The sequence below is a fragment of the Belonocnema kinseyi genome, chromosome 7, assembly GCF_010883055.1.
Source record: "Belonocnema kinseyi isolate 2016_QV_RU_SX_M_011 chromosome 7, B_treatae_v1, whole genome shotgun sequence".
Taxonomy (NCBI): Eukaryota; Metazoa; Arthropoda; class Insecta; order Hymenoptera; family Cynipidae; genus Belonocnema; species Belonocnema kinseyi.
Window position 1 is genome coordinate 85,185,590 of NC_046663.1, and position 23,741 is coordinate 85,209,330.

The window sequence follows — 23,741 nt, forward strand, 5'->3', positions numbered from 1 at the left end:
AAATCTGAACAAATTTCTTGTAAATCTTGAAACTTTTTAAAATTATTTTGAAATCCTTTAAAAGGAAATTTTATAACCCGGTCAAGTCCCTATAGTAATTCCATAAAATTTAATTTAGCAAAATGTGATTTATTTGCATAGCGCTTACGAAATAGTATCGAATTTTTCAGTGTTACATCCCCCGGCTTTTTTCCTAGGATAAGAAATATTCTGCCTTCAAAATTTGGAAAATGATAGCGAACATGCTAACATACGTCCCCGCACACTTTTTTTGTGTTTTTTTTTATCAAAATTTTTTTGATATTGCTAACAACGTGCGTGCATATTTCGAGGTTATGTGTGTTACAATTCACCCGAGCGTTACTTACAAACTACACAATATTTTTGGGCGGAAACTTTGGTCTTACAAATAAACATAGCAACTAATCTCCCGGAACGAACCTTGTTTGCAACTAATCAAAAAAGTTTATTTGATCAATAATTTCCAGATTATCGGAAAGGTAGAGATGAAAAACGACGTAACCTCAAAATAATGCATATGCATAAAATTTTTATTTAGCACAATAATTTTTTTTGTTATTATCCCTTAAAAAAGAGTCCGGGGACGTCCGGTATGATGTTTTATAACATCTCCGAATTCAGTTTTTTAAAATTTTCATTTTTGTGGGAAAAAATCCGGGAAAACTGTAAGTATCACATGCTCTTAAGGTATTTTAATAAATTTTCTTAGATTTCAGGAAATATCAGGTTTTATAATATTTTATTGGATTTTAAAGAATTTGCTCACTCTTAAAGTCTTTAAAAATCACCTTAAATTATTAGGCTTTTCATCAAATTCTTTTGATTTCTCTTTAATTTTTCTAACCTCATTTCAGACTTTCAATTCAATGCATTTTTTCATATTTTTTAATTGTTTTAAATTCACTTGATTACTTGAAAATTTAGCTTATTTTTTTTATGAATTTCATCGGATTTTTCGTAAACTCACTCAAATTTGACTGAAATCAATAAAATTTTTGTCATTTTACACAATTATTTTAATTTGATTTTAATTCTTTAGAATTGGTTTGTAGTCATTAGTCAATTTCATTGTTAGAAATTAGTGGGGTTTCAAAGATTTAAATAGATTTGGAATTATTTTTTGACATTCATTCTAAATTCTTATTCATTTATCCTGATTTCTTGTGATTTATTTTGACTTTTTTATTCACTCGCATTCTTAGAAATGTGGTCAACTCTATTTGATTCGATTAAGTAATTTTTTTATTTCATTGATCCTGAAGCTAAATTGATAAAAGGATTTAATGTTTTTTTTTAATACCTCGACATTTTCAAAAGCTTTAAAAAATTTTAAAGGAATTCAAAATATTTTAAAGGATTTAAAATATATTAGGCAATTTTAAAAGAATAAAATGAATTTTTAATTGATTTAAGAAATTTAATTGTGTTTCAAGGGATTTGTAATATTTAAAAATATTCCTGGGTATCTTCACTATATTTTTAATAATCTGAAGGGGGTTTTAAAGATTTTAGGGTATTTTTAAAAATTATAAGAAATTTTCAGAACCTTTTTAAAGTTTCAAGGGATTTTAAATATGTTAGGGAGTTTTAAAAGATTCCAAGGATTAAAAAAAAAATGATTTTTAATAATTTTAAGGGATTTTAATGTGTTTAAAATATTTTAGGGTTAAGAATTTTCGAGAATTTAGGAATATATGGAACAATTTCACAGGACCTATAAGGTTGTAAGATAATTTAACAAATTTAATGTTATTTTATTAGATTTCCGAGTTAATTTTCCATGATTTCAAGAAATATCAGATTTCGTAGAATGTCATGGATTAAAAAAAAAATATTTTAGGGGATTTTGAAGAGAATTTTATATTTGAAGGCTTTCAAACTCAACTTAAATTCTTAGGCTTCCCATACAATTCTTTTGATTCCTCTTTGACTCTTCTAAACTCATTTTAAACTTTCAATTCAATGCATTTTTTCATATATTTTAATTGTTTTTAATTCACATGATTACTTTTAAAATTTAGCTTGGTCTTTTAAATGAATTTCATCGCATTTTTCGTGAATTAACTCAAATTTGACTGAAATGAATGGCATATTTTTCATTTTCAATTAATTTATCCTGAATTCTTATGAATTCTTTTGATATTTTTTTATTCACTTGAATTCTTAAAAATGTACTCAATTCTACTTAATTCAATGAATTTTTAAAAGTTTTTATTCAATTGATCGTCAGTTCATAAAATGATCGAAGGATTTCATGATTTGAAGGTATTTTTTAAATACCTTGACATTTTCAATAGCTTCAAATTTTATTAAAGAATTTCAAATATTTTAGGTAATTTTTCATTTGTTTAAGAAATTTAATGGTATTTCAAAGGATTTGTAATATTTTAAGGTATTTTAACTTTTTTCCGGATATCTTCACTAGATTTCAATAATCTCTAGGAATTTTAAAGATTTTATATTAAAATTTGTATAGTTTTTACATTCACCCTAAATTCTTATTAATTTGCCCTGAATTCTTTTAATTCTTATAAATTCTTTTGACTTTTTTTTTTGAATTCACTTGAATTCTTAAAAATTTACTCAATTCTGCTTAATTCAATAAATTTTTTATTTGGTTAATAATGAGGATCAGTTAATATAATGATCAAAGGGTTTGGAATATTTTAAGGCATTTTTTAAATACCTTGAAATTCTTAAGATCTTTAAAAAATTGTAAAGGATTTCCAAGGGCTTTAATAATTTTAAGGGATTTAAAAAAATGTGCATGCGGTTTTAAAGAATTTCCTAAGTTTCCGAAGATATGGAAAGATTTCACGTGATTTATAAAGTTTTAATATTTAAAAACATTTCAGGGGGTTTTATAAAATTTTCAAGTATTTTAATGGATTTTAAATGTTTCAAAGGTTTTTAAATAAATTTTTCAGGATTTCTGGAAATATCATCAAATTTAATAGAACTTTACAGGATTTTATAATATCTTAATGGATTTCAAAGAATTGATTCACAGGAACTGAGGGAGTTCGTAGGATCAAATATTTGATGAAATTTCCAAATATCATTTGCAATTCATTTGGATTTTTACAAACTTATTTCAAACTTCCTCAATTCAATTAATTTCTTCATGTTTTTGAATTGTTTTCAATTCACTTAATTTCTTTTTAAATTCAGCTTGAATTTTTTATGATTATCGTTGAATTATTCTCAATTCCTCTAAATTCCCTCAAATTTTATTGTACTCAATGGAATTTTTATTTATTAAAAAAATGCTTCCAATTCTTTTGAATTTAAGTTGAATTTTTTGTATGCATGAGTTACTTCTTTCGTTAGAAGTTATGTAGTAGAGTTTCTAAGATTTGAATAGATTTGGAATGCATCCTGAATTCTTTGGAATTCTCTTGATTTTTTTTTTAATAAATGGAATTATGCTAAATTCATTTAATTCTATTGAATTCAATGGATTCTTTGAAGCTTCAAAAGTTTTTATTTAATTGATGTTAAATTCGTTTTACAATATTGTATAAATTTCATTGAATTCTCCTCGTTTACCTTAAATTCCTTCAAATTATTTCCAATTTTACGGAAATCAATGGATTTTTATATTTTTCCAAATCGTTTTAATTCTTTTGAATTTAACTTGAATTTTTTTGAAATATTATGAATTTATTCTGAATTTTTCCCTTTGAGCGCAAAAAAGTACTCTTTGGTCCCTATACTTTATCCTATAGGGACTGTGAGGCCTGTAATTTATTTGTGCAGGAGAAGAATTGTATTAGTAATGTAAGTGGGCACTATCTCTTTTAATTGCTAAGAAATATTTTAATAAACTTGACCACTAAATTCAAACCAAGCCTTTTAAATTAATCGGGATATTACCAAATTCGATTCCTTAGTATTACAATTCATTATAATTGATTCATTCTACAAATTTTCTAAAACTCAGGCTTACGCCACTATTGATACATTTTTTTTAGCAATTCCTCTATTTATAAAAAATTCCACTATTTTTTAATTTTCCCTTTAAAAATATTTTTCAATTTCTTCACTGATTGGCTAAAATAACTATTGTGTAGAAAAATGAATTTAAAATATTCAAAATTCAACAGTATGACCAATAGCGCGCTTTGCGCTCTTGTAATTTTTCTATTTGTGGGAAAAAATTATTTTTAATACAAAATAAAAGTTTCTAATAACTATTTGTTTTTCATTTTTCTTAGTTTCTGAGGCCATATGAGTATAATTTGTTAAACATTCTTGAGAAAGTACAAGATTTTTTTTAATTTAAGAAATGTATGCCTAATTAAAAATTCAACTCAAAAAGCAATCTGCAACTAAATACATAGTTGAATTTTTCAAACCAAAATGGTGGATTCTAATCAAAAATTAATAGTTGATATTTCAATCAAAAAATTTGTATTTGAATTGAAAAACTGTTGAACTGCTAAAAAAAAGAGTAATGTTCAATCAAGTGGTTTTATTTTCAACCAAATACATGACTTTACTACATTCTCAAGCATTAAAGTGGAGTTTTCAACAAAAAAGGTTATTTTTAACCAAGATAGATGATTTTTCTCTAAAAAAAATATGAATTCTCAACAACAAAATATAATAGTTTATATTAAATCTTAAAAAAGAAAGATTTTTAATCAAAGAGAGTTGAATTCATCTGAAAATATGGATTTCCAACAAAATAGTTAAATTCTCAGCCAAAAATATTTTTAGTTTAAACAAAACATTGCAACCAAAAAAGATTTTTCAATTCAGTAAAAAAAAATTCTAGCCAAATTATAATTTAAAGGAAAAACTAATTATTAATACAAAATAAAAATGTCTAATATCTATTTATTTTTTCAATTTCTGTGTTTTTTTTTTGCTTTAGGGTTATATAAATATTATTTTCATATGTTGCTTCAAAACCAATTTAAGAATATTTTTAAATGTTCGGAAATCTTTCAAAATTTTAAAATATTTTTAATCTCTCTAAAATGCCAAAAATTCTTAAATATCTTTTAAACTGACATCTAAAACTTTCTAAAGCCTTCTAAATCTTTTTTTGAATGATTCGAAGTTTTCCTAAAATTTAAAAATAATCACGCAAAATTAAAAAAAAAAGTTCTAATTTTCTAGATTCCTTTTTGATAGTTTTGAAAATGTTCATGAATGTTTTGAAATGTTTTTAAATATTCTCTTAAAATAAATGCTGTAAAATAAAACATCATTAAAAATTTCCCGAGAAATCATAAGGATTTTTTATATCTTTATTTTATTTTTTATTATATTTTACTTTATTATATATTTTTATTTCTAAGTTCCTAAAAAGTTTCTCAATTTTTTATTTGAAATCTTTTAAAATCTACATATTGTTTTAAATAACATTATTGTCGTATACTTTCAAAACTTCTAAATATCCATTACACTTCTTCGAATTTTTTTAATTTTGAAAAATTGAATACAATTTGCTTTGAAATTTTTACTTTATTTTCCAAAATCTTAGGAAATAATTTGAAATATTTTCTTTTGATTAATTTTTAAAACATTGAAAGTTTCTTTGTAATATTAAGAAAAAAAATTATTTAAAAACCTTCAAATCCAAAAAAATTGTATTTCAATGCAAACTTTTATAAAATCTAGTTTTTTTTTTAATTTTTCGGAACTGGTTTTTTGTATCGTTACCTGCGTTCTACACATTTCATAAACTAAGATCTTCTAAGTTTTTTTCCCATAATTTAATTTTCTAATCTGTTTGAATGTGTGCTAAAAGTTTTACAAAAATAGTCAATCACAATTACTTGTTTGTAACATTCTAGATTTTAATTAGTTTTTTGTTTTTAAACAGTTCAATTTATAAATCCTTACTAATTAATAGGAATTCAAATAGAAAATATTTTAATTCGAAAGAGATTACAGTTAAAATTAAAAGAAACAGAAAATTGCAATTTTTCGAGTTGGAAAAAGTTTAAATTTACTACAAAATCTAGAACCTAGAAATTATTCTAATTTGAAGAAAAATTAACTACCAACATTTTTTTATTTGGTCTACTTAATTTCAAAATGCATGTGAAATATAAACTTGTTTCATTTAAAATTAGTTCAAGTTGATAAGTTTCATAATTTTAGAAAGAAGTATTGTATTCTTCCTTTCATTTAAGAATAATGAAGATATGGGCGTCCGTAAAATTGGAAGTTAATTTAAAAAAAATTTTAAGTATGCAGAAATTCCTAGGATATTAAAATACTTCAATATTAAATGTATCTTGTTTTTGGAGGCAATTTATTATATTGATTGAAATTAGTGATCTAGGAATTAATTTTCAAAAACTTTCTTTATTTTTGCAAATATTTTTAATTAGAGTTTAAATAGTTTAATTTTATGCGATTATTGTTATTTAAGTATATTTTTCTCTTTCTTTGAATGTTTCTAGTTTTTCTGCAATGAAATTGTTAACTAGTCCTGAAATATGTAAATCAAACGATAAACATATTAAAATAGGATTTCTTTAAATGAAATTTAGAATTAAAAAAATAACTGCATAGAATAAAAAAGTATGAATATAATCTTATAGAATTTCTTTACAATACTGTTTTTTTTTCATTTTTGTTTATGCATTATAATTTTAAAAATGAATGGGTTTAACAATTCATTTCATTTTTGCAAATAAAATTTGCAAACCCACAGGATTTTGTGCTAGAAAGAAGAAAATTCAAGGTGCTGCTTAGTGTCATTTATTTTATGTATTTTTCTTTACGCATAGCGTTTGATAAAATTTTCTACGTTAAAAAGATACTAAAAATTGGAGTTCCTTATCTGAAACTTTCACTGCATTTTTAAAGAAAGAAATGTTTCGAAATTTCATGCAACTTATTTTACTCAGGCGATTTAAAAAAAATTCATTCTGGTCTATTCAAGGCCTGCGTGATTTATATTATAAGTTTATTATTTGAAAAAAATTAATGCCACTAATTTTCTACTGTTTTTGAAAATCATGAGATTTAAATTTTGTTCTTCTAAATAGGTTGATTATTTTTTCCATATAGCTCACAACAATATTTCGTTTATCATAAAAAATATTTAAATTTTTCAAACATTGCTGTTTTAACTTTTAACATGTTACACCATGCAAGCAAAAATGTTCAGACTAATGGCGATGAGTTGGTACGATTCTATAAGAATTTACCTTTAAAATGGCTCCAAGAAGGTTGAAAAATGTCACTATATTAGATTTTATTTAAATTCAAAGAAAAAAAAATTATCTTTAAAAAGGGATAAAATGACTTCCCCCTGGCTTATTTTATAAAGATTTTCTGTACAATATTAATGTAATTCAACAAAATTATTTATAAGTAAATAAAATACAAACTGGTACCGTATGTAAAAAATAATATATCCTAACAGAAATACAAGTTTCAGGGGCTGCAAAAACTATAAAGCTTTAAAAATAAACGCTCTTTAAAAAAAACTTACTGCTGACGCAATTTAAAGAATAATGGAAATATGAAAACCAGAGGCGAGGAATTGTTATCTAACTTAAAATTGGATCAAATATAAAATGTAATTATAGTTACCCTAAAAGGAAGTATTAGAAAGTGAACACTTTAATTAAAATGTATTAAGTTAAATAATTTATAAAAATAGAATATTCCAATTTTATTAACTGTGTTAAACAGTCTAAAATTTATTTTTAAATCTTATTAGTAAAAAATGTACAAATAATTACTTGGCCAACTTTAAAGTAACATATCTAAAATATTTTTTCGAGTAAAATGAATAGCTTTTTGAATTTTAAACTCCTTTTCTTTTTTTTTTGTAAAGATTTCAAAAGAATTGTTTACCCCTTTCTTCTTCTTACGTAAGATTTTATATTTTTACTCAATGCATGAAGAATATAGCAAAAGATTTCTAGTGGTATTTTTTAAAAGAAAGAATATTCTATTTTTTTCTGACTTTTTTATATCGCCGTGCGAATGGATTCTCAATGACCTGAGTATATCGAATTTAAAATAATAAATTCTCCAATGTCATATATCATTAAAAATCTTTTAGTTTAAAAGTTTTATATTTTAGAAATTTATTTTTAAACGTACATTTTTTATATAAAGAATTTTAAAATTGGTTTTGTAGACTTGAACAATTACAAATAAACAGCATTTAAATTTGAAAATTGTTTATGACACGTATTTTAAGTTGTTCATCTGTAAATATAAAATTGAACTGTATTTCGTGTCTTCAAAATTGAACAATAATTGATTTTAGAAGACGACTCTGAATCTGTACAAAATTAAACAATTTGTAGATTTCAAAGTTGAAAATTGCACTTTTTCAATTTGAAGTTCTTAGTAGGTAAACAAATTTAAACGTCCTAATGAAATTTTATAATTTTTTTTTTAATTTAAAACTAATTTCTAAATATTAGATTCATAATTATACGCTTTTATTAAATTTAAAATCCTATTTAAATATTGTTTCATTCTAAAATATTCCATTTTTAACCCATTTAATTTGAGATTTTTAAATAAAAAACCAAACAATTTTTTAATTATCAGCAATATTTGACTTCATTCAAAGAAAGCAATTACATATAAATCAAATATTCAAAACTACACAATCTGAAACTGAATTGTTTGAAATAGGAAGCCCTTAATCTTTACAATTTTAATTATAACACACATAACCTCGAAATATACACACGTTGTTAGCAAAATCAACAATTTTTTTACAAATAAACACAAAAAAAGTGTGCGGGGACGTCCGTTAGCATGTTCGCTATCATTTTCCAGATTTTGACGACAAAATATTTCTTATCCTAGGAAAAAAGCGGGGGGAATCTAACACTGAAAAAATCGATACTAATTCCTAAGCGCTATGCAAATTAATCACATTTTGCTAAATTAAAACTTTTTGAATTAATCCACAAAAAAGTATGTGGGGACGTCCGTTAGCATGTTCGCTAGCATTTCCCAAATTTTTAAGACAAAATATTTATTATTCTAGAAAAAAGACGGGGTAACCTAAAACTGGTAAAACCGACCATTTTCTAAGTATCACATGTCCTTAAGAGATTATATGAGAATGATTCAAAGTAATAGAAAAATATAACAAATTTTGATGTATAAAGTAACAATTAATAATTATGCATTCGAAACTACTTACAGTTAAAATAATATTACTTTAAATTGTAAGTGTTTAGTTTACAAAAGAATTCAATCTTTCAAGTTTTGCTTTTTCCAGCTTGAAATGGTTTAAAATGATATAATTTTGACAATTTACAAATTTTTCATTTATTGATTCATTCTTACATTTAGAGCATCGAAAATGATAAAGAGAATTATTATTTTTTGAACTGAATCTGAATCTTTGAACTGTACAATTTGTAAGAGTTTGAAATAAAAAAATTCAATTTAACTGTATTTAATTTAAAAATTTTCAATTGAAAAATGTTATAATAGCTTCCATGTTATACTTTCAAAGATTGAGAGTTTACATAAATAATTGTAAACTTCAATTTTAACAGTTTAAAATCCAGAGAGCCCTGAAAAGTGTTTTTTTTTTTTCAACTTCAGCCAGGAGCAGTGCCACTTCCAGGCATGAGTACCGATTCTACCGGTTCCAGATTAGCAGTCCGAGCAACTTCAGATCCAAGATGGAACGACCTACCAAAAGCGAATAGATCTCGAGATTCTGCTTTTTCATTTGGATCAGTCTCGATGGATTTTGGAAAAAAGTCCGATAGTGACAACTCTTATTCGCTTGCAGTAAGGGACCCCATAGCACGTCCAGGGGCACAAAGTATGGCGTCAAGAGGCGGGGAGTCTACCACCTGCCCCGGACCATCTGCTCCCGGTCTTGCACAGGGGTTGGGAAGTTCGTTAGTTGGATCTCTGGCTTCCGTGTGCGGTAGTACATCTATGATGTATCACGATTTTGAAGAATCTATGGAGATTTCAAAAAGTCACGTGATGCAGTGCGAAGAAATGGCTGATGATGTTAGTTTGTGCAATAAACTTAGTCCTAAAGTCTACGCGGTTTCCAAGTCCTTGGTTCACAGTATGGAGGATCTACAACCTGGTGATGATTATTCAACGACTTTTCTCCATCCCTACATGAGCAAAAATGACAAGTCAAGACCTTGGTGCAGTCTACAGGAAATAAGGAAGGTCGGGGAATGCTCGACTCATAATTGTTTGGTGAGTCAAATTTTTATAATTGTTATTTTATCAGCGTGCACAGTAATTTTGTTCTATTTGTCGAAAATTAAATACACATTTTTCTTTTGAAAATAATTTTCAATCGTGGACCTGGAGCCTTTAATTGTCCCGAAATGATTAATTGAAGGTTTGCAGTACATCATTATATAACCAACAAAATCGAAATTTTTCAGGAGACCGAAATAACTTTCGGTAAACTCGAAATCAGTATTTAAAGATGAAAGAAAAGTTTGCTCCCGACCTGAAGTAATTCTTAATTGAGCCCAAAAAAGTATGATTAAAAAATATTATCCAGTTTAGAGAAATAGAATGTGGAATTTTACCATTTCAAAGTGACAGGAACCTAAAATTGAAACGGGCATAGTTGCGAAACACGATAAAAAGTAGCATTTTAAGTTGACACCAAACACAAAACGTTACTCTCGATATATTGAGTTGTTAAATGAGGAGAAAATGAGTTTGATTAAAAAAAACTTAACCAATTCCAAATAAATCATTTAAGAATTTTGAGGTTCAAATTTCATGGGTTTTGAAAATCATGTTTGGATAGCGACTAAAAATCTATGTGTCAATTAAAAAAAATAATAAAAACTTGTTCCCGAGATATGGAGAGGCTGAATAATAATAAAGAAGTTTTTTTTTTAATATTGTGTTCTGGGAAAATAAAGATTTAGTGTGACGTTATGAAGATTTAAGATTTAGATTGGGATTTAACTGGTACTTTGGTGCCGAAAAAAGTGGCAAATAGTTTTATTTAAGGGCTTTTTTCTTTGAAAAAATAAGTATTTTATTTTATTGCATTTATACCTTTTATGAAGAGGAAGTTGTTTAGAGAAAGGTTTAAAAAAAGTTAATAGGTTAGTAAATAATAAAAGACGATGGGAGACAAGTACAGGTAGTCAGTTATTGGGTTGAATTATCAATATTTTTATCACTGTATTCAAAGTGAGGCTTTGAAAAAGCCCTTTTAACACAATATGTATTGGATTTTTAAAAGATTTTTTATACAAAAAGCCCATTATGAGAAAAAATGTACAAAATTGAATTTGAATTTTTTTCCTTGTATTTTCATGCATATCGTTCCTAAATTTAAAAAGGGTATAAAAAATCATCTTTTCGTTTAAAAAAGGTATATTAATTTAGAGGTTTTGGAACCCCCTGCAGTTTAACACGTATTTCCCATTAGAAAAAAAAAATACATTTTTGTAAATTTTATTCAGAATTCACGACATTAGGTGAATCTAGTTGAAACTCAACGTTTCATATCACAATTAACTATAAAATACAAATGAATAATTACGTTTTATATATCATCCGCATAAATGTGTTTTATGGGGTCCCAATAGAACCCTATGATTGAGGAAATTTCTATTTGTGAGTTTTTGCAACAATCATAATTTATTACGATTTTTGTATAAAAAATATCTTTCTTTAGAATATATTTTTCTGAAATAAAGAAAGATATTTTAAATATTCCTCAAGATTTCTATATGGATCATATTAAATGTTAATTTCCCCCTGAAGTAGTTACTGAGACCCTTTTTGTTTAAATTAATATTAATGTTTATTATTTCTTCCTAATTAAAAATAAAGAAAAATTGAATATTTTAGAAAACCTTGAAATTATTTAGCATTCATTTAAGAGACGATAGTTATAAACCATAATATGTTTAAACAAGTAATTTTTTAACTGCAAAGCATGGTTTTTTGTACTTGACATCTCAACCTGAAAACACGTATTTTCAACAAAACAGTTGATTTTTCAATCAAAAGGAATGACTTTAACAAAATTGTTGAACTTTCAAACAAACTTTTGCATTTTTATCAAAGAAAGTTGCAATTTCTACTTAAATAGATCAATTTTTTAATTAAAAAGACAAATTTTCAAAAAAATAGTTGAATTTTCATCCAAAAAAGATTTCAGTTAAATTTCCAACACCAGCATATGAATTTGATTTAAAAAGTAAATTTTCGACGAACATAGTTTAATTTTCAACCCAAACGGTCTTTTTTTAGTTTTCAACCAAAAAGGATGAATTTTAAACAAAGTTGTTGAACTTTCAAACAAATAATAAAATTTATAACCAAAATGATAATATTCAGGAAGAACAAACGCAAAAAAAAGAAACATAAATATAAGGCAATTAAATTACGAACAAGAATATTATATCAGAGTTAAAGCAAAATACAATCTCAAAGTTCCCTATTTTTTTCCTGAACAATTAAAAAACCATTTTGGGTGAAAATTCAAAAAGTGAGAGTATTTTGAAAATTGTTGAGACCACTTTTTTCACAATTCAAAAATTGTCTCCACGGATATTCATGATATTCTATCAGGCGAACAATTTATCCTATTACTTTTTTTTATAAAATCAAAATTTACCACAGTTATAACATTTACAAAATATCAAAAAACACACGATAATTAAAATTTTAAGCTAAATAACGCATTATATGAAAAAATATCAGGATAAGAAAAATGTTTCTTTTTCAATGCCCTACCAGATTGTTTATAACCCTTTTTGATTTTTTCAAAAAAGGTGAAAATCCAAATTTTGACAGAATAGAAAAGAATGAAAAATAAAAAATTACATTTTGCGGTTAAAATGTGCAAAATGGGTAAAAAGATGACTAAACAAAAATTGTGCATTTCAAAAAATTCTACAAACTTGTTACAGATAACTTTTTGATAGCATCTGTATTTTGTGCTTTAATCGTGAAACACGATATTAACAATAAAAAATCGGCCCGCTGCGTGGGCACATTCTCACCACAACTTATGTTTTTTACATTCTCATCATTTATCATTGAGAAAGTATTAGAATTGTCGGAAATTTGACATCACACTTTTTCAGCGGATCTCCACGTTTCGAGACACCCTGAATCCGAAAATCAGGTTTTTACGATGGCGTCTGTCTGTCCGTACGTCCGTAAACACGATGACTCTCGAAAAAATGAAAGAATCAAATTCATCGTTGGCACACTTTTTTTAGGTCCTAAAAGAAAGGACGAGTTCGTGAACCAGCCATTTTTTATAAAAATTCAAAAAGTGAGCGCACTTTGAAAATTGTTGAGACCACTTTTTGTGAATTTTAAAATGCTATGTGCGGATATTTATAGTATTTAAAATAACAAACAATTTATTCCCATGACTTTTTTCGATATAATGAAAGTTTTCAAAGTTATAGCATTTTCAACATTTTTTTAATTAAACGAAAATCAAAATTTTAAGCCAAAAAACGCACGATATGAAAAAAGTCAAGAGAAGAAAAACATTTCTTTTTGAAAGCCCTACAAGATTATCATAATCAATTTTTGGATTTTCTTCAATAATCGAAAATTCAAATTTTGATTGCACAAAAAATAATGGAAAATAAAAAATTCCATTTTGTGGACAAACAATGTAGGATACGAAAAAAGATGAATGAACAAAAATGGTTATCCTAAAAAAGATCTACAATTTCGTTAAGAATCACTTCTTGATAGGCCGCGTACTTTTTGTTTTATTCGTGAAAAATAACGTTGAAAAAAATAAAACAAAAAAAATGTGTGGAAAAACGACGAAAGTTACGAGAAAAAAATCCAACAAAACCTGTTTACAAATGTCTGTCGGGAGTCGAGCGCGCAGCGCGAGTGTCACAATGAGAATGTGTTTCTCAAAACCTAACAGAGCTTTGAGAAACTTAATCTTTGGCTATAATTAATTAAGTAGATAGTAGACAATTCAGAATATGAAGACGCATATAAATACTGCCATCTAAAAGAGACTTTTTAATAAAGTTTTTTTCTAGCATTCCAAATGCAAAGAATAAATATCCGAGCGCGAAGCGCGAGATTTAACCGTCGTGCGCCGTAGGTGCGCTCAAAATTGCGAGCGAAGCGAGCCGCGTGACGAGAATGTGCCCGCGGTTGGCTAGGTTCGTTTTTCAGTCACCAGATTTCTTTGGCTTGTGAAGATGCATTTATATCAACTTTTTCTACAATTACTGCGAATTATTTGTTTCATTTACGAATTTCCAAAAATTACGAACAGAGGTGAAGAATTCTCTCCCCACCGTAAATAAACGTAACGGTCCCTTATATAAATTTGAACAGATCAGACGTGTTAAGAGAAAAGTTACGCCACTGCTTTGCTACTTAGGATAAACGAGGATCAACATCCTGGTCCCAATAGAACTCCATTGTATTCTGTATGAAAAATTCATAAGGCAGGAAATACTGAAGTTTGTATGTAGCCACTGAACCATCTTAAGATTCTGACTAAATATCAAGTACCTATCTATTTTTATTTAAATTTAAATGCATACCAAATTCAATATTTTTTATGTTGCAATTAAAAAAGAATAATTTTTATATTTAACTTATTTTTGAATCGTCTGTTATAGGTCAGATATGGATTTTTTAAATTTTAATCTGTGAAATAACATTTTTTTGTTTATCTAAGAAAACACCAGAAGTTGAATTAGATTTTGTATTTTTTCTGTTTTTAAAGTCAGGGTATCAACAAAATACCATATTCATTGAGTATTTTACATGGACATAGGAAACAAGGGACCAGGCATGCCATTGCGGGGGTGATGCAATGAGGGGGAGGTCCGCCACCTTTTGATGTCCCGCGACAAACATGGCAGCGCCCACATGTTTATATTTATATTATATTATATTTTTATATTGTATTAGACTAAAATTAATTTTTGTAGACGAATGTAAGTGAAAAATCGTGATATGGCTTTGCTTCTCAGATAGAAAAGTCATTTCTTTATTTATTGTTATCAATTGGGAAAGTTTGCGATTTGGACCATCCACAAAGAAAAAATATAATGTGCCGTGATTGAGGTGAGGTTGCATTGTTGGGGTAGTTGGGGGTCAAAGTTTTTGAATTTTGGTAGGTCGTTAAAGTGTGTTTTTCAAAGATGTCAAGAGATTATTTTTGCACTTTGAGAAAACAAAAATGATCAAAGACTTTCATCCTTCTTAGAAATCCTATAAGATTTCTTAAAAAGTCCTAAAACTTCCCCGACTTTTTTATAATATCTACAAATTCTTTGCAATAATTTCAAATCTTTCGAAGTATCTCGAAATTGACTAAAATTAATTTTAATCATGTAAAATCTTAAAAATATTCTTAAATTCCTTTAAATCTCTTGACAATCCTTAAAATCTTTGAATTTTTGCAAATAACTTAAAATATTTTCAAATAACTTTTAAATTAATTGCTTAACATTCTTTAAAATCACTAAAACTTATGGAAATATTTTTGAATCCATTAAAAATAAAGTTTAAAATCCCGTCAAGTCCCTAGTTGTTCCTTAAAATCAATTGAAATCTTAGAAATTTTCATTTTGAAATACCTTCAACTTCTTTACAATCATTTAAAATCTTTCGAAGTTTCTCAAAATTGACTTAAATGATTTCAAATCTCTTAAAATACCTTAAATTTCTTTAAATCTCTTAAAAATCCTTAAAATCTTTGAATTATTTCAAATTCACGAACAATTCTTTTATTAACTTTTCAAAAACTCGTTTGAAATTCTTTAAGAATATTAAAATTTCCTTACAATCTTATAAATTAACTTGTAAATCCTTCAACCTTTTTGAATTATTTCTGAGTTATTTTTAGATCCTTTAAAACGAAACTGGAAGATTCCGCCAAGTCCCTAGTAATTCCTTGAAATCATTTGAATTCTTAGAAATCTCGTAAGATTTCTTGAAAATACTCAAAGTCCCCCAAATTTTGTTGGACATCCTTAATTTTCTTTGAACTAATTTAAAATATTGTAAAATTGACTAAAATTAATTCAAATCTTTTAAATCCAAAATCCTATAAATTTTCGTAAGCTCCTTAAAACCTGTCAAAAATCCTTAAATCAATCAATTTCTGTAAATACCTTGAAATTTCCTGAAATTCATTACATCTGTTTTAATAACTTTTCAATAACTAGCTTGACTTTCTTTAAAATCACTAAAACTGTCGTCAAATCTTAAATAATCTCTTGAAAATCCTTAAATCATTGAATTGTTTGAGGGCATGTGATACTTAGAAAATTGTCGATTTTACCAGTTTTAGGTTCCCCCGGCTTTTTTTCTAGAATAATAAATATTTTGTCTTAAAAATTTGAGAAATGATAGCGAACATGCTAACGGACGTCCCCTCACACTTTTTTTGTGGGTTAATTCAAAAAAGTTTTAATTTAGCAAAATGTGATTTATTTGCATAGCGCTTACGAAATAGTATCGATTTTTTCAGTGTTAGATCCCCCCGGCTTTTTTCCTAGGATAAGAAATATTCTTCCTTAAAAATTTGGGAAATGATAGCGAACATGCTAACGGACGTCCCCGCACACTTTTTTTGTGTTTTTTTTTATCAAAATTTTTTTGATATTGCTAACAACGTGCGTGCATATTTCGAGATTATGTGTGTTACAATTCACCCGAGCGTTACTTCCAAACTACACAAAATTTTTGGGCGGAAACTTTGGTCTTACAAATAAACATAGCAACTAATCTCCCGGAACAAACCTTGTTTGCAACCAATCAAAAAAGTTTATTTCATCAATAATTTCCAGATTATCGGAAAGGCAGAGATGAAAAACGACGTAACCTCAAAATAATGCATATGCATAAAATTTTTATTTAGTACAATAATTTTTTTTGTTATTATCACTGAAAAAAGAATCTGGGGACGTCCGTTATGATATTTAATAGCATCTCCGAATTCAGTTTTTAAAAATTTTCATTTTTGTGGAAAAAAATGCGGGGAAATTGTTAGTATCACATGCCCTTAAATTCATTGAAGTCTCTTAAAATATATTAAAATATTTTAAAATAACTTTTTAAATAGCTTTAAAAACTTTAAATTCACTAAAACTGTCTTAAATCTGAACAAAATTCTTGTAAATCTTGAAACTTTTTAAAATTATTTTGAAATTATTTAAAAGGAAATTTTATAACCCGGTCAAGCCTCTATAGTAATTCCTTAAAAACACTTGAATTTTCAGAAATTCTACAATTTTTTTTTTAATCCTTCAACTCCTCCTAATTTTTTGAAATCCCTTTAACTTCTTTTAAGTAATTTCAAATTTTCGAAATTGAGTTCAGTTAATTAGAATCATTTAGATGGTTTTAAATTCATTAAAAAATTAAAAAATTACATCTCTTGAAATCTCTTCAAATTCATTAAAATGTTTTTAAATAACTTTTCAGTAACTCGCGTGACATTCTTTGAAATCACCTCAAATGCCTTAAAATTTGATCAAATCATAAGTCGCCGGCAATTGAGGTTATAACCTTAATTGCGGAAAATTATAATTTTTCGTGATGGATTGCCTAACCGCAAGTTTTCCAAATTGCCATCAATAATGAAATAAATGGTTTTTCTGTTCTTAAAAGCAAAGCTATATCACGATTTTTTACTTAATTTCGCTGAAATTAATTAATTTTATTCAAACTCCGATCTAAACAATGCTTTGCAGTCCACAAAGTTGTATAGCATTACTGATTTTGATGTTGCCGACCGAGCGTGACGTAATATTAGAATATTACTTTAGTTGAAATATTATCTTTTTTTGTTAAAAATTCAACTATTTGGTCAAAAATGTATCTTTTTTGTTTTGAAAATTCAGTTATTACATATTTTGTTGAATATTCATATTTTGGGTGGAAAATTTAACAAATTGGTTTAATTTTAAACTACTTTGTAAAAAATTTATTTTATTTTTATTGATGAATCATATTTTCGGCTAGAAAATTTAACTTTTTGGTTGAAAGTTAAACTTTGTTGTTAAAAATTCATATTTATTGTTGAAAGTTCAACTATTACATAATTCGTTAAGTATTTCTGATTATTTTTGTTTTTGATCATTCTAATATTTGCTTGTAAAATTGACTATTTTGTTGATGATGTAACTGTTATGTAGAAAAATCAACAATTTGGTACAAAATTGAGCTATTCGGTTCAAAATAATCTTTTTTGTTGAAAATTAAACTACTTTGGTAGAAACTACAACTATAATGTTTGGCTAGAAAATCATCTTTTTGTATAGAAAAGGCATCTTTTTTGTTTGTTTAATTTTTCTTGGTTGAAAATTAATTTTTAGGATGAAAATTCGAGTGCCTCCTAAAACATTCGCCTTTTTGGCTCGAAAATTCGAGTATTCGGTCGAATATTAACTTTTCTCTTGAAAACTTAGGTGATTTGTAGAAAATTAAATCTTTTTGGCATGAAAATTCCATATTTTCGATGGAGTTTTTTTTCATTATTATATGAAAAATCTTTCTTGATTGGAAATTCGTGTTCTTGGTTTAAAAAATCGTCTGTTTTAGAAATTTTTTTCTTTTTTTTCTACAAATACAGCTGCTTACTTGAAACCTAATCTTTCTTAATCCAGAATTTTCAACTATCTTGTTGAAAATTCGTCTTCTTTAGTTGAAATATCAACTGTTACATTTTTCGTTAAATATTCAACTTTGCAAATTCGATTTGAATTGATTACAAATTAGTCTATTGACTAAAAATTAAACTATTCTGTTTGGTGGAAAACTTATATTTCTCAGTTGAAAATACATGTATTTTGTTGAAAAATAATTAATTTGGTTAGAAATTTAACTATTTTGTTGATTTTCTTGTTGGTGAATCATCATTTTAGTGGAAACACCTTTTCTTGTTTAAAATTTAACTTTTTAAAAAATTATTATTATTTTTTGAAAATTAATGCTTTCAACAACACATTTAACTACTCCGTGATTGGTTTAAAATGTATCTTTTTGTCTGGCAATTTATTTCTTTAGTTGAAAGTTTAACCATTTTGTTAAAAATTCTTTTTTTATTATTAACAATTAATTTGTTTATCTGTAAATATAAATATTCCATTTAGGGTTGAAAATTGATTTTTTGTAGTTGAAAATTCATTTCTTTTGTTAAAAATCCCTTTTTTGGTAGAAAATTAATCTTCTTGGTTAAAAATTAATTTTTTTGTTCAAGAATCCTCATTTTAATTGAAAATTAATTAATTTGGTTAATAATTTAACTGGTTTCTTGAAAATTCATGTATTTTGTTAAAAATTCATCTTTTCTGGTAGGTAATGAATCTTATAGGTTGAAAATGTATCTTTTTCGTTGAAGATTAATTTCTGTTTTTTTTATTAACCCTGGTTTTTAAATAAAGCCAAATAAAAATAATAAAAAGAAATCAATTAAAATTGTATTACGGGTGAGGGGAATTAAAGGTGGGAGAGGATGAGAATTGGAATAATGTTTTGAGTTTCCTATAAAGCCATCTGGTCACCCTTAAGGCCTAAGAAGACATAATTATCGCAAGGAAATTCACAGAAACTGTTGATAGTGCCAGGTAAAGTATGCAATCCTCGTTTTCCGTTTCTCCCCGTTTACTCGCTATTGAGGCCACGTCATCATTTCCTGCCTAGAGTATGGTTTGCGGGAGAAAGGAAGGGACGCAGAGTAAAAGAGAAAGATGACTAGAGTAAATACATATAAAAAGAAAAGAGAGAGAGAGATAAAAGAATGAATACATGATGCTCTTTAACACAATGTGTTTCCTATACATACTTAATACTGTGTAAGTCAGTGTCCCGTACACCCATTAAGCAGTGGCGTAGAATACAAAGAGATACACTTTGTGATTGTATAAAAATAGGTGGAATTAGTATCTTTTTATTTGGCTGGGGAAGAAAATATAAGAGTTATGTTAAAAAAAAAACTGATAAATTGAAGCCTCGATGTCTTTCAAGATTTTTAATTAAACTAGCATCATCAATCGCGCGCGTGTAGTTTTCGATTTTATGGAGGAAATCATTTTTAATACAAAATACAAATTTCAAATAACTACTTATTATTTTAACTTTATTTGTTTTTAAGGTTATATAAATATACTTTCCCTAAGATTCTTGAGAAAATTTCAACAAAAAGGTTTATTTTGAAATAAAAATATATTGTTTCTTTAATAAGAAACAAGTGAATTTATCTAATAAGGCAAATTTTTTACAAAACAGTTTCATTTTTAAACCCAAAAATATGAAGTTCCATCAATCCATTTGAGTTTTAAACCAAATAGATGAATTTTCTACCAAACAAGGCAAATTTTAAAAGAAATAATTACATTATCAACCACAGTGATAAATCTTGTAATTGGTTAAACGCTCCACTCGATAATAGTGGCGTCCCCCGTTCAAATCCTCGCCGAGGCAGATTTGTCTTTGTTGTTCCAACAATTATTTGACCAGTAAAATTGACAAAAATTTAACATCAGAAATTTAAAATGATGAATCTTCAACAAAAAATATTTTTCGACGTAAAATGTATTAGTTGATATTTCAACTAAAAAATATTTTAATTTTAAATATAAAACAGTAGAAGTTAACCAAAGCAGATTAATTTTCAATTATATTAGTTTAATTTTTAACCAAACAAATTTTCTACCAAAATAGATACATTTTAAACGATTTTTCTAACGATAAATTGTAATACATAATTGATATTTCAAGCCGAACTATAATTTGAGGGGGATCTAATTCTTAATAGAAAATAAAAATTGACATAACTGTTTATTTTTTAGTTTTTTTTTTACTTTTTTAAGGTTATACACATATAAATTTCCTATAACATTCTTTAAAAAATTAAAAAAGATTTTTGAAGCTTTTAGATCGGTCGATTAAGTATAATTCTTTATTTTTCAGCAATTTACAAACATTTTAGGGAAAATTTGACCAATTTAAAAATATATTTAGTAGTTGTAAATGCTTAAAAGAAGTTTAGAAATATTTTTGTAAATTTTCATTAATTTTGTAAATTTTTAAATTGACCCTTATCTTTTCAAAACTTCAGAATTTTGGAAATGTTTTGAATGTTTTTAAAATCTCTTTAAATATTTTCCTAAAATTATTATTTTAAATAAAAAATACTAATTTTTCCAGGAATGGTAAGAATTGATTTATTATCTTGAAACTTCAGAATTCTTAAAAGGCTTTTTTTCGAAATATGAAAAAATCTACATTTTGTTCAAAAATTTTGGAAATCTCAAGATTTTTGTTATCTTGTAAAATTGAAAAAAAATGGTTCCGAAATTCTGCATTGTTTTTCGAAATGTTAGGAAATGTTTTGAAATCTTTTTCGATTTTCTCTTGAAATTCATTTTTTTTAAATAAAACACCATTAAAAATTTTCCACGGAATATTTAGAAAAATTGTGTATTCTCTTGAAATCTTTTGAAATTGTTCAAGTTTCTTTTTTGTGACAAGACATTTTGCGTACTTTTTTATTTGTTATTTCTAAACAAAATGGTCTAAAATGTTGACACTTGAATCACTTGTGATTTGATATAAGTAATTTACTGAAATAATTGTAGAAAAAATTTATTATTCAAAGGAAAAGTGAAAAATGACTGCCAATTTTAATATATGGTTACGGGGTTATGAATATAATCCTTTTTGTCATTTTTGAAACGTATAGTTAAAATTTTAGAATATAATATTTACATTTATTATTAAAGAAGTATTTAAAATACTAGAAAATCCCAGAAAATTCAAAAGAACAAACAAAAAACTGAAAACAGATGCTGCAAGTCATATTCGCGCGATCTTGTGAACACAATTTTTTAAAGAAAGTATATTGTTTAAATAATGTTTTCGTGTGACTCTTTTTATTAAGTAATAACGTTTATTTAAAATTATAAGATGAAATTATAATTTTAAAGGAATTTAAATATTGAAAGTAATTCAAATTATGGAGGCATTTTTATATAATAAAGCGTTTATCTTCCCGTTTATCATCTACATTTGCTGAATAGGATGAAAACCATAGAACCATAGATGGTTTACAGTTTACAGTTCGTGCTCTTATCTTCTCTCTCTCTCTCTCTCTCTCTCTCTCTCTCTCTCTCTCTCTCTCTCTCTCTTGAAAAATGGAGTCATGGGCGTAATGACGTCGGCTGCATACGAGGAATGCACTAACCCACGTGTTTCTGTTTTGAACGATTTAAATGATTTTTTATTTAATTATAACTCAGCAGAGCATTCAAGCAAAGCGTGTAATTAGAATCGTTAAATTTTACATGCTCACGAACCCTACAATCAAAAAATGTCCTTTAAATTTGATAGAATTCCTGAATGTATTTTAAATGTTGGAACTTTTATTTACGAAATAGAAAGTTTTAAGCTTTGCAATCTGAAACTGTTTTATTTTTAAAAGGTTATGAAAATTTCTCTTTATTAACAAGATTAATTTTTTAAAATTGGTCAGTTTAAATTTGAAACTTTAAAAATATTTTGTGTTTTATCTTTCAAAGGTTTAGAAATGTTGCCAATTTAATTTGGAAACGTTAATGTTTAAACACTTTTATGATGAAATAATTCCAAATTTCAAGCCTTATGATTTGAGTATAATTATAAATTATAAGTTTCACGTGTTAAAAATGAAATAAATTGAAATTAAAAGTGTTTAGAATTGAATAGTTTCAAGTTGTAAGCATTTGGAATAAAATAATTTTCAACTAAAAACTTGGAAGCGTTCAAAATTGAATTATTTAAAAGTGGAACATTTAAATTAAATCTAAAAATTCATCGAATCTTTATAATGATTTCTAAAATCGATGAAATTAGACTAAATTTTAATTGGTGCAAATTTCAATCAATTTTAATGACAACGGCCTTATTTTATTCCTTGAATAATTTTTTTATTTTCTCGTTTGGTTGAATTTGATTGAAAATGTATTTTTTATATATATGAAACAGTTTCTATTTTTGTAAACAAGTATGTCCCGAAAGAATTTTAATTGTAATAACAGCCCAACCAAACATAATTGTAAATATTGTTTCAAGAAATAAAATTAGCTTTTGATCATCATGTTTGGATAAGTATAATGTCTTTTACCAAAAATTGAAAGTAATACACAAAAAGGCACATAACTTTAGTTAAATTAATCATTTTAACTCACGCCATTATTTTCTAAATCGCACTTAGAATTCTCATTACAAATTCTCAGCAATTGAAATTGGGTCTAATTTCATTGATTTTTTTGAGGATTTGTAAATTATCCTTAATTCTATAAAATTTGTACAATTTCAAAAGGAAAATGTTGATAGTTTTACAATTTCAAATTGTCAACGTCACAAAATGAATAATTTCAGATTGAAACTTCAAACTAGAACAATCTTAAATTAAAACGCTAAAAACGCTTTAAAAAATTTAAAATCCTAGATTAATGATATTAAAATTTGCACTATTTAATGGTAAAAAATATTTCAAGGAATCTCTTAATATTCCGAAATATTTCATAGAATTTCGAGGATTTTGTTGTTTTTATTTTTGAAACATTTAAATTGTTTTAAAATAATACGAGTCAGCTGAAAAGATGTCGTAAAATTAAGCTCTTTTGCTAGAAATTTCATCCATTTTTGTTGTTAAAAATGCAACTGTTTCTTTAAAAATTAATCTGTTTCGATGAGGATTCAACTTTTTGGTTGAAAATTAATCTGTTTTATGAAGATTCAGCTTTTTTTTTTTA

At 26.1% G+C, this 23,741-nt stretch overlaps 1 protein-coding gene across 3 annotated transcripts in view; it reads left to right on the forward strand.

The window, feature by feature from the left end:
* The window catches only part of LOC117176081 (regulator of G-protein signaling loco), a 66,374-nt gene that overhangs the window by 5,967 nt on the left and 36,666 nt on the right, over positions 1-23,741 (forward strand). For all 3 annotated transcript variants that reach the window (XM_033366096.1, XM_033366097.1, XM_033366098.1), the window contains exon 3: positions 9,580-10,203. In XM_033366096.1, the coding sequence (XP_033221987.1) occupies positions 9,580-10,203 (624 nt within the window). The remainder of the gene's footprint in view (positions 1-9,579; positions 10,204-23,741) is intronic.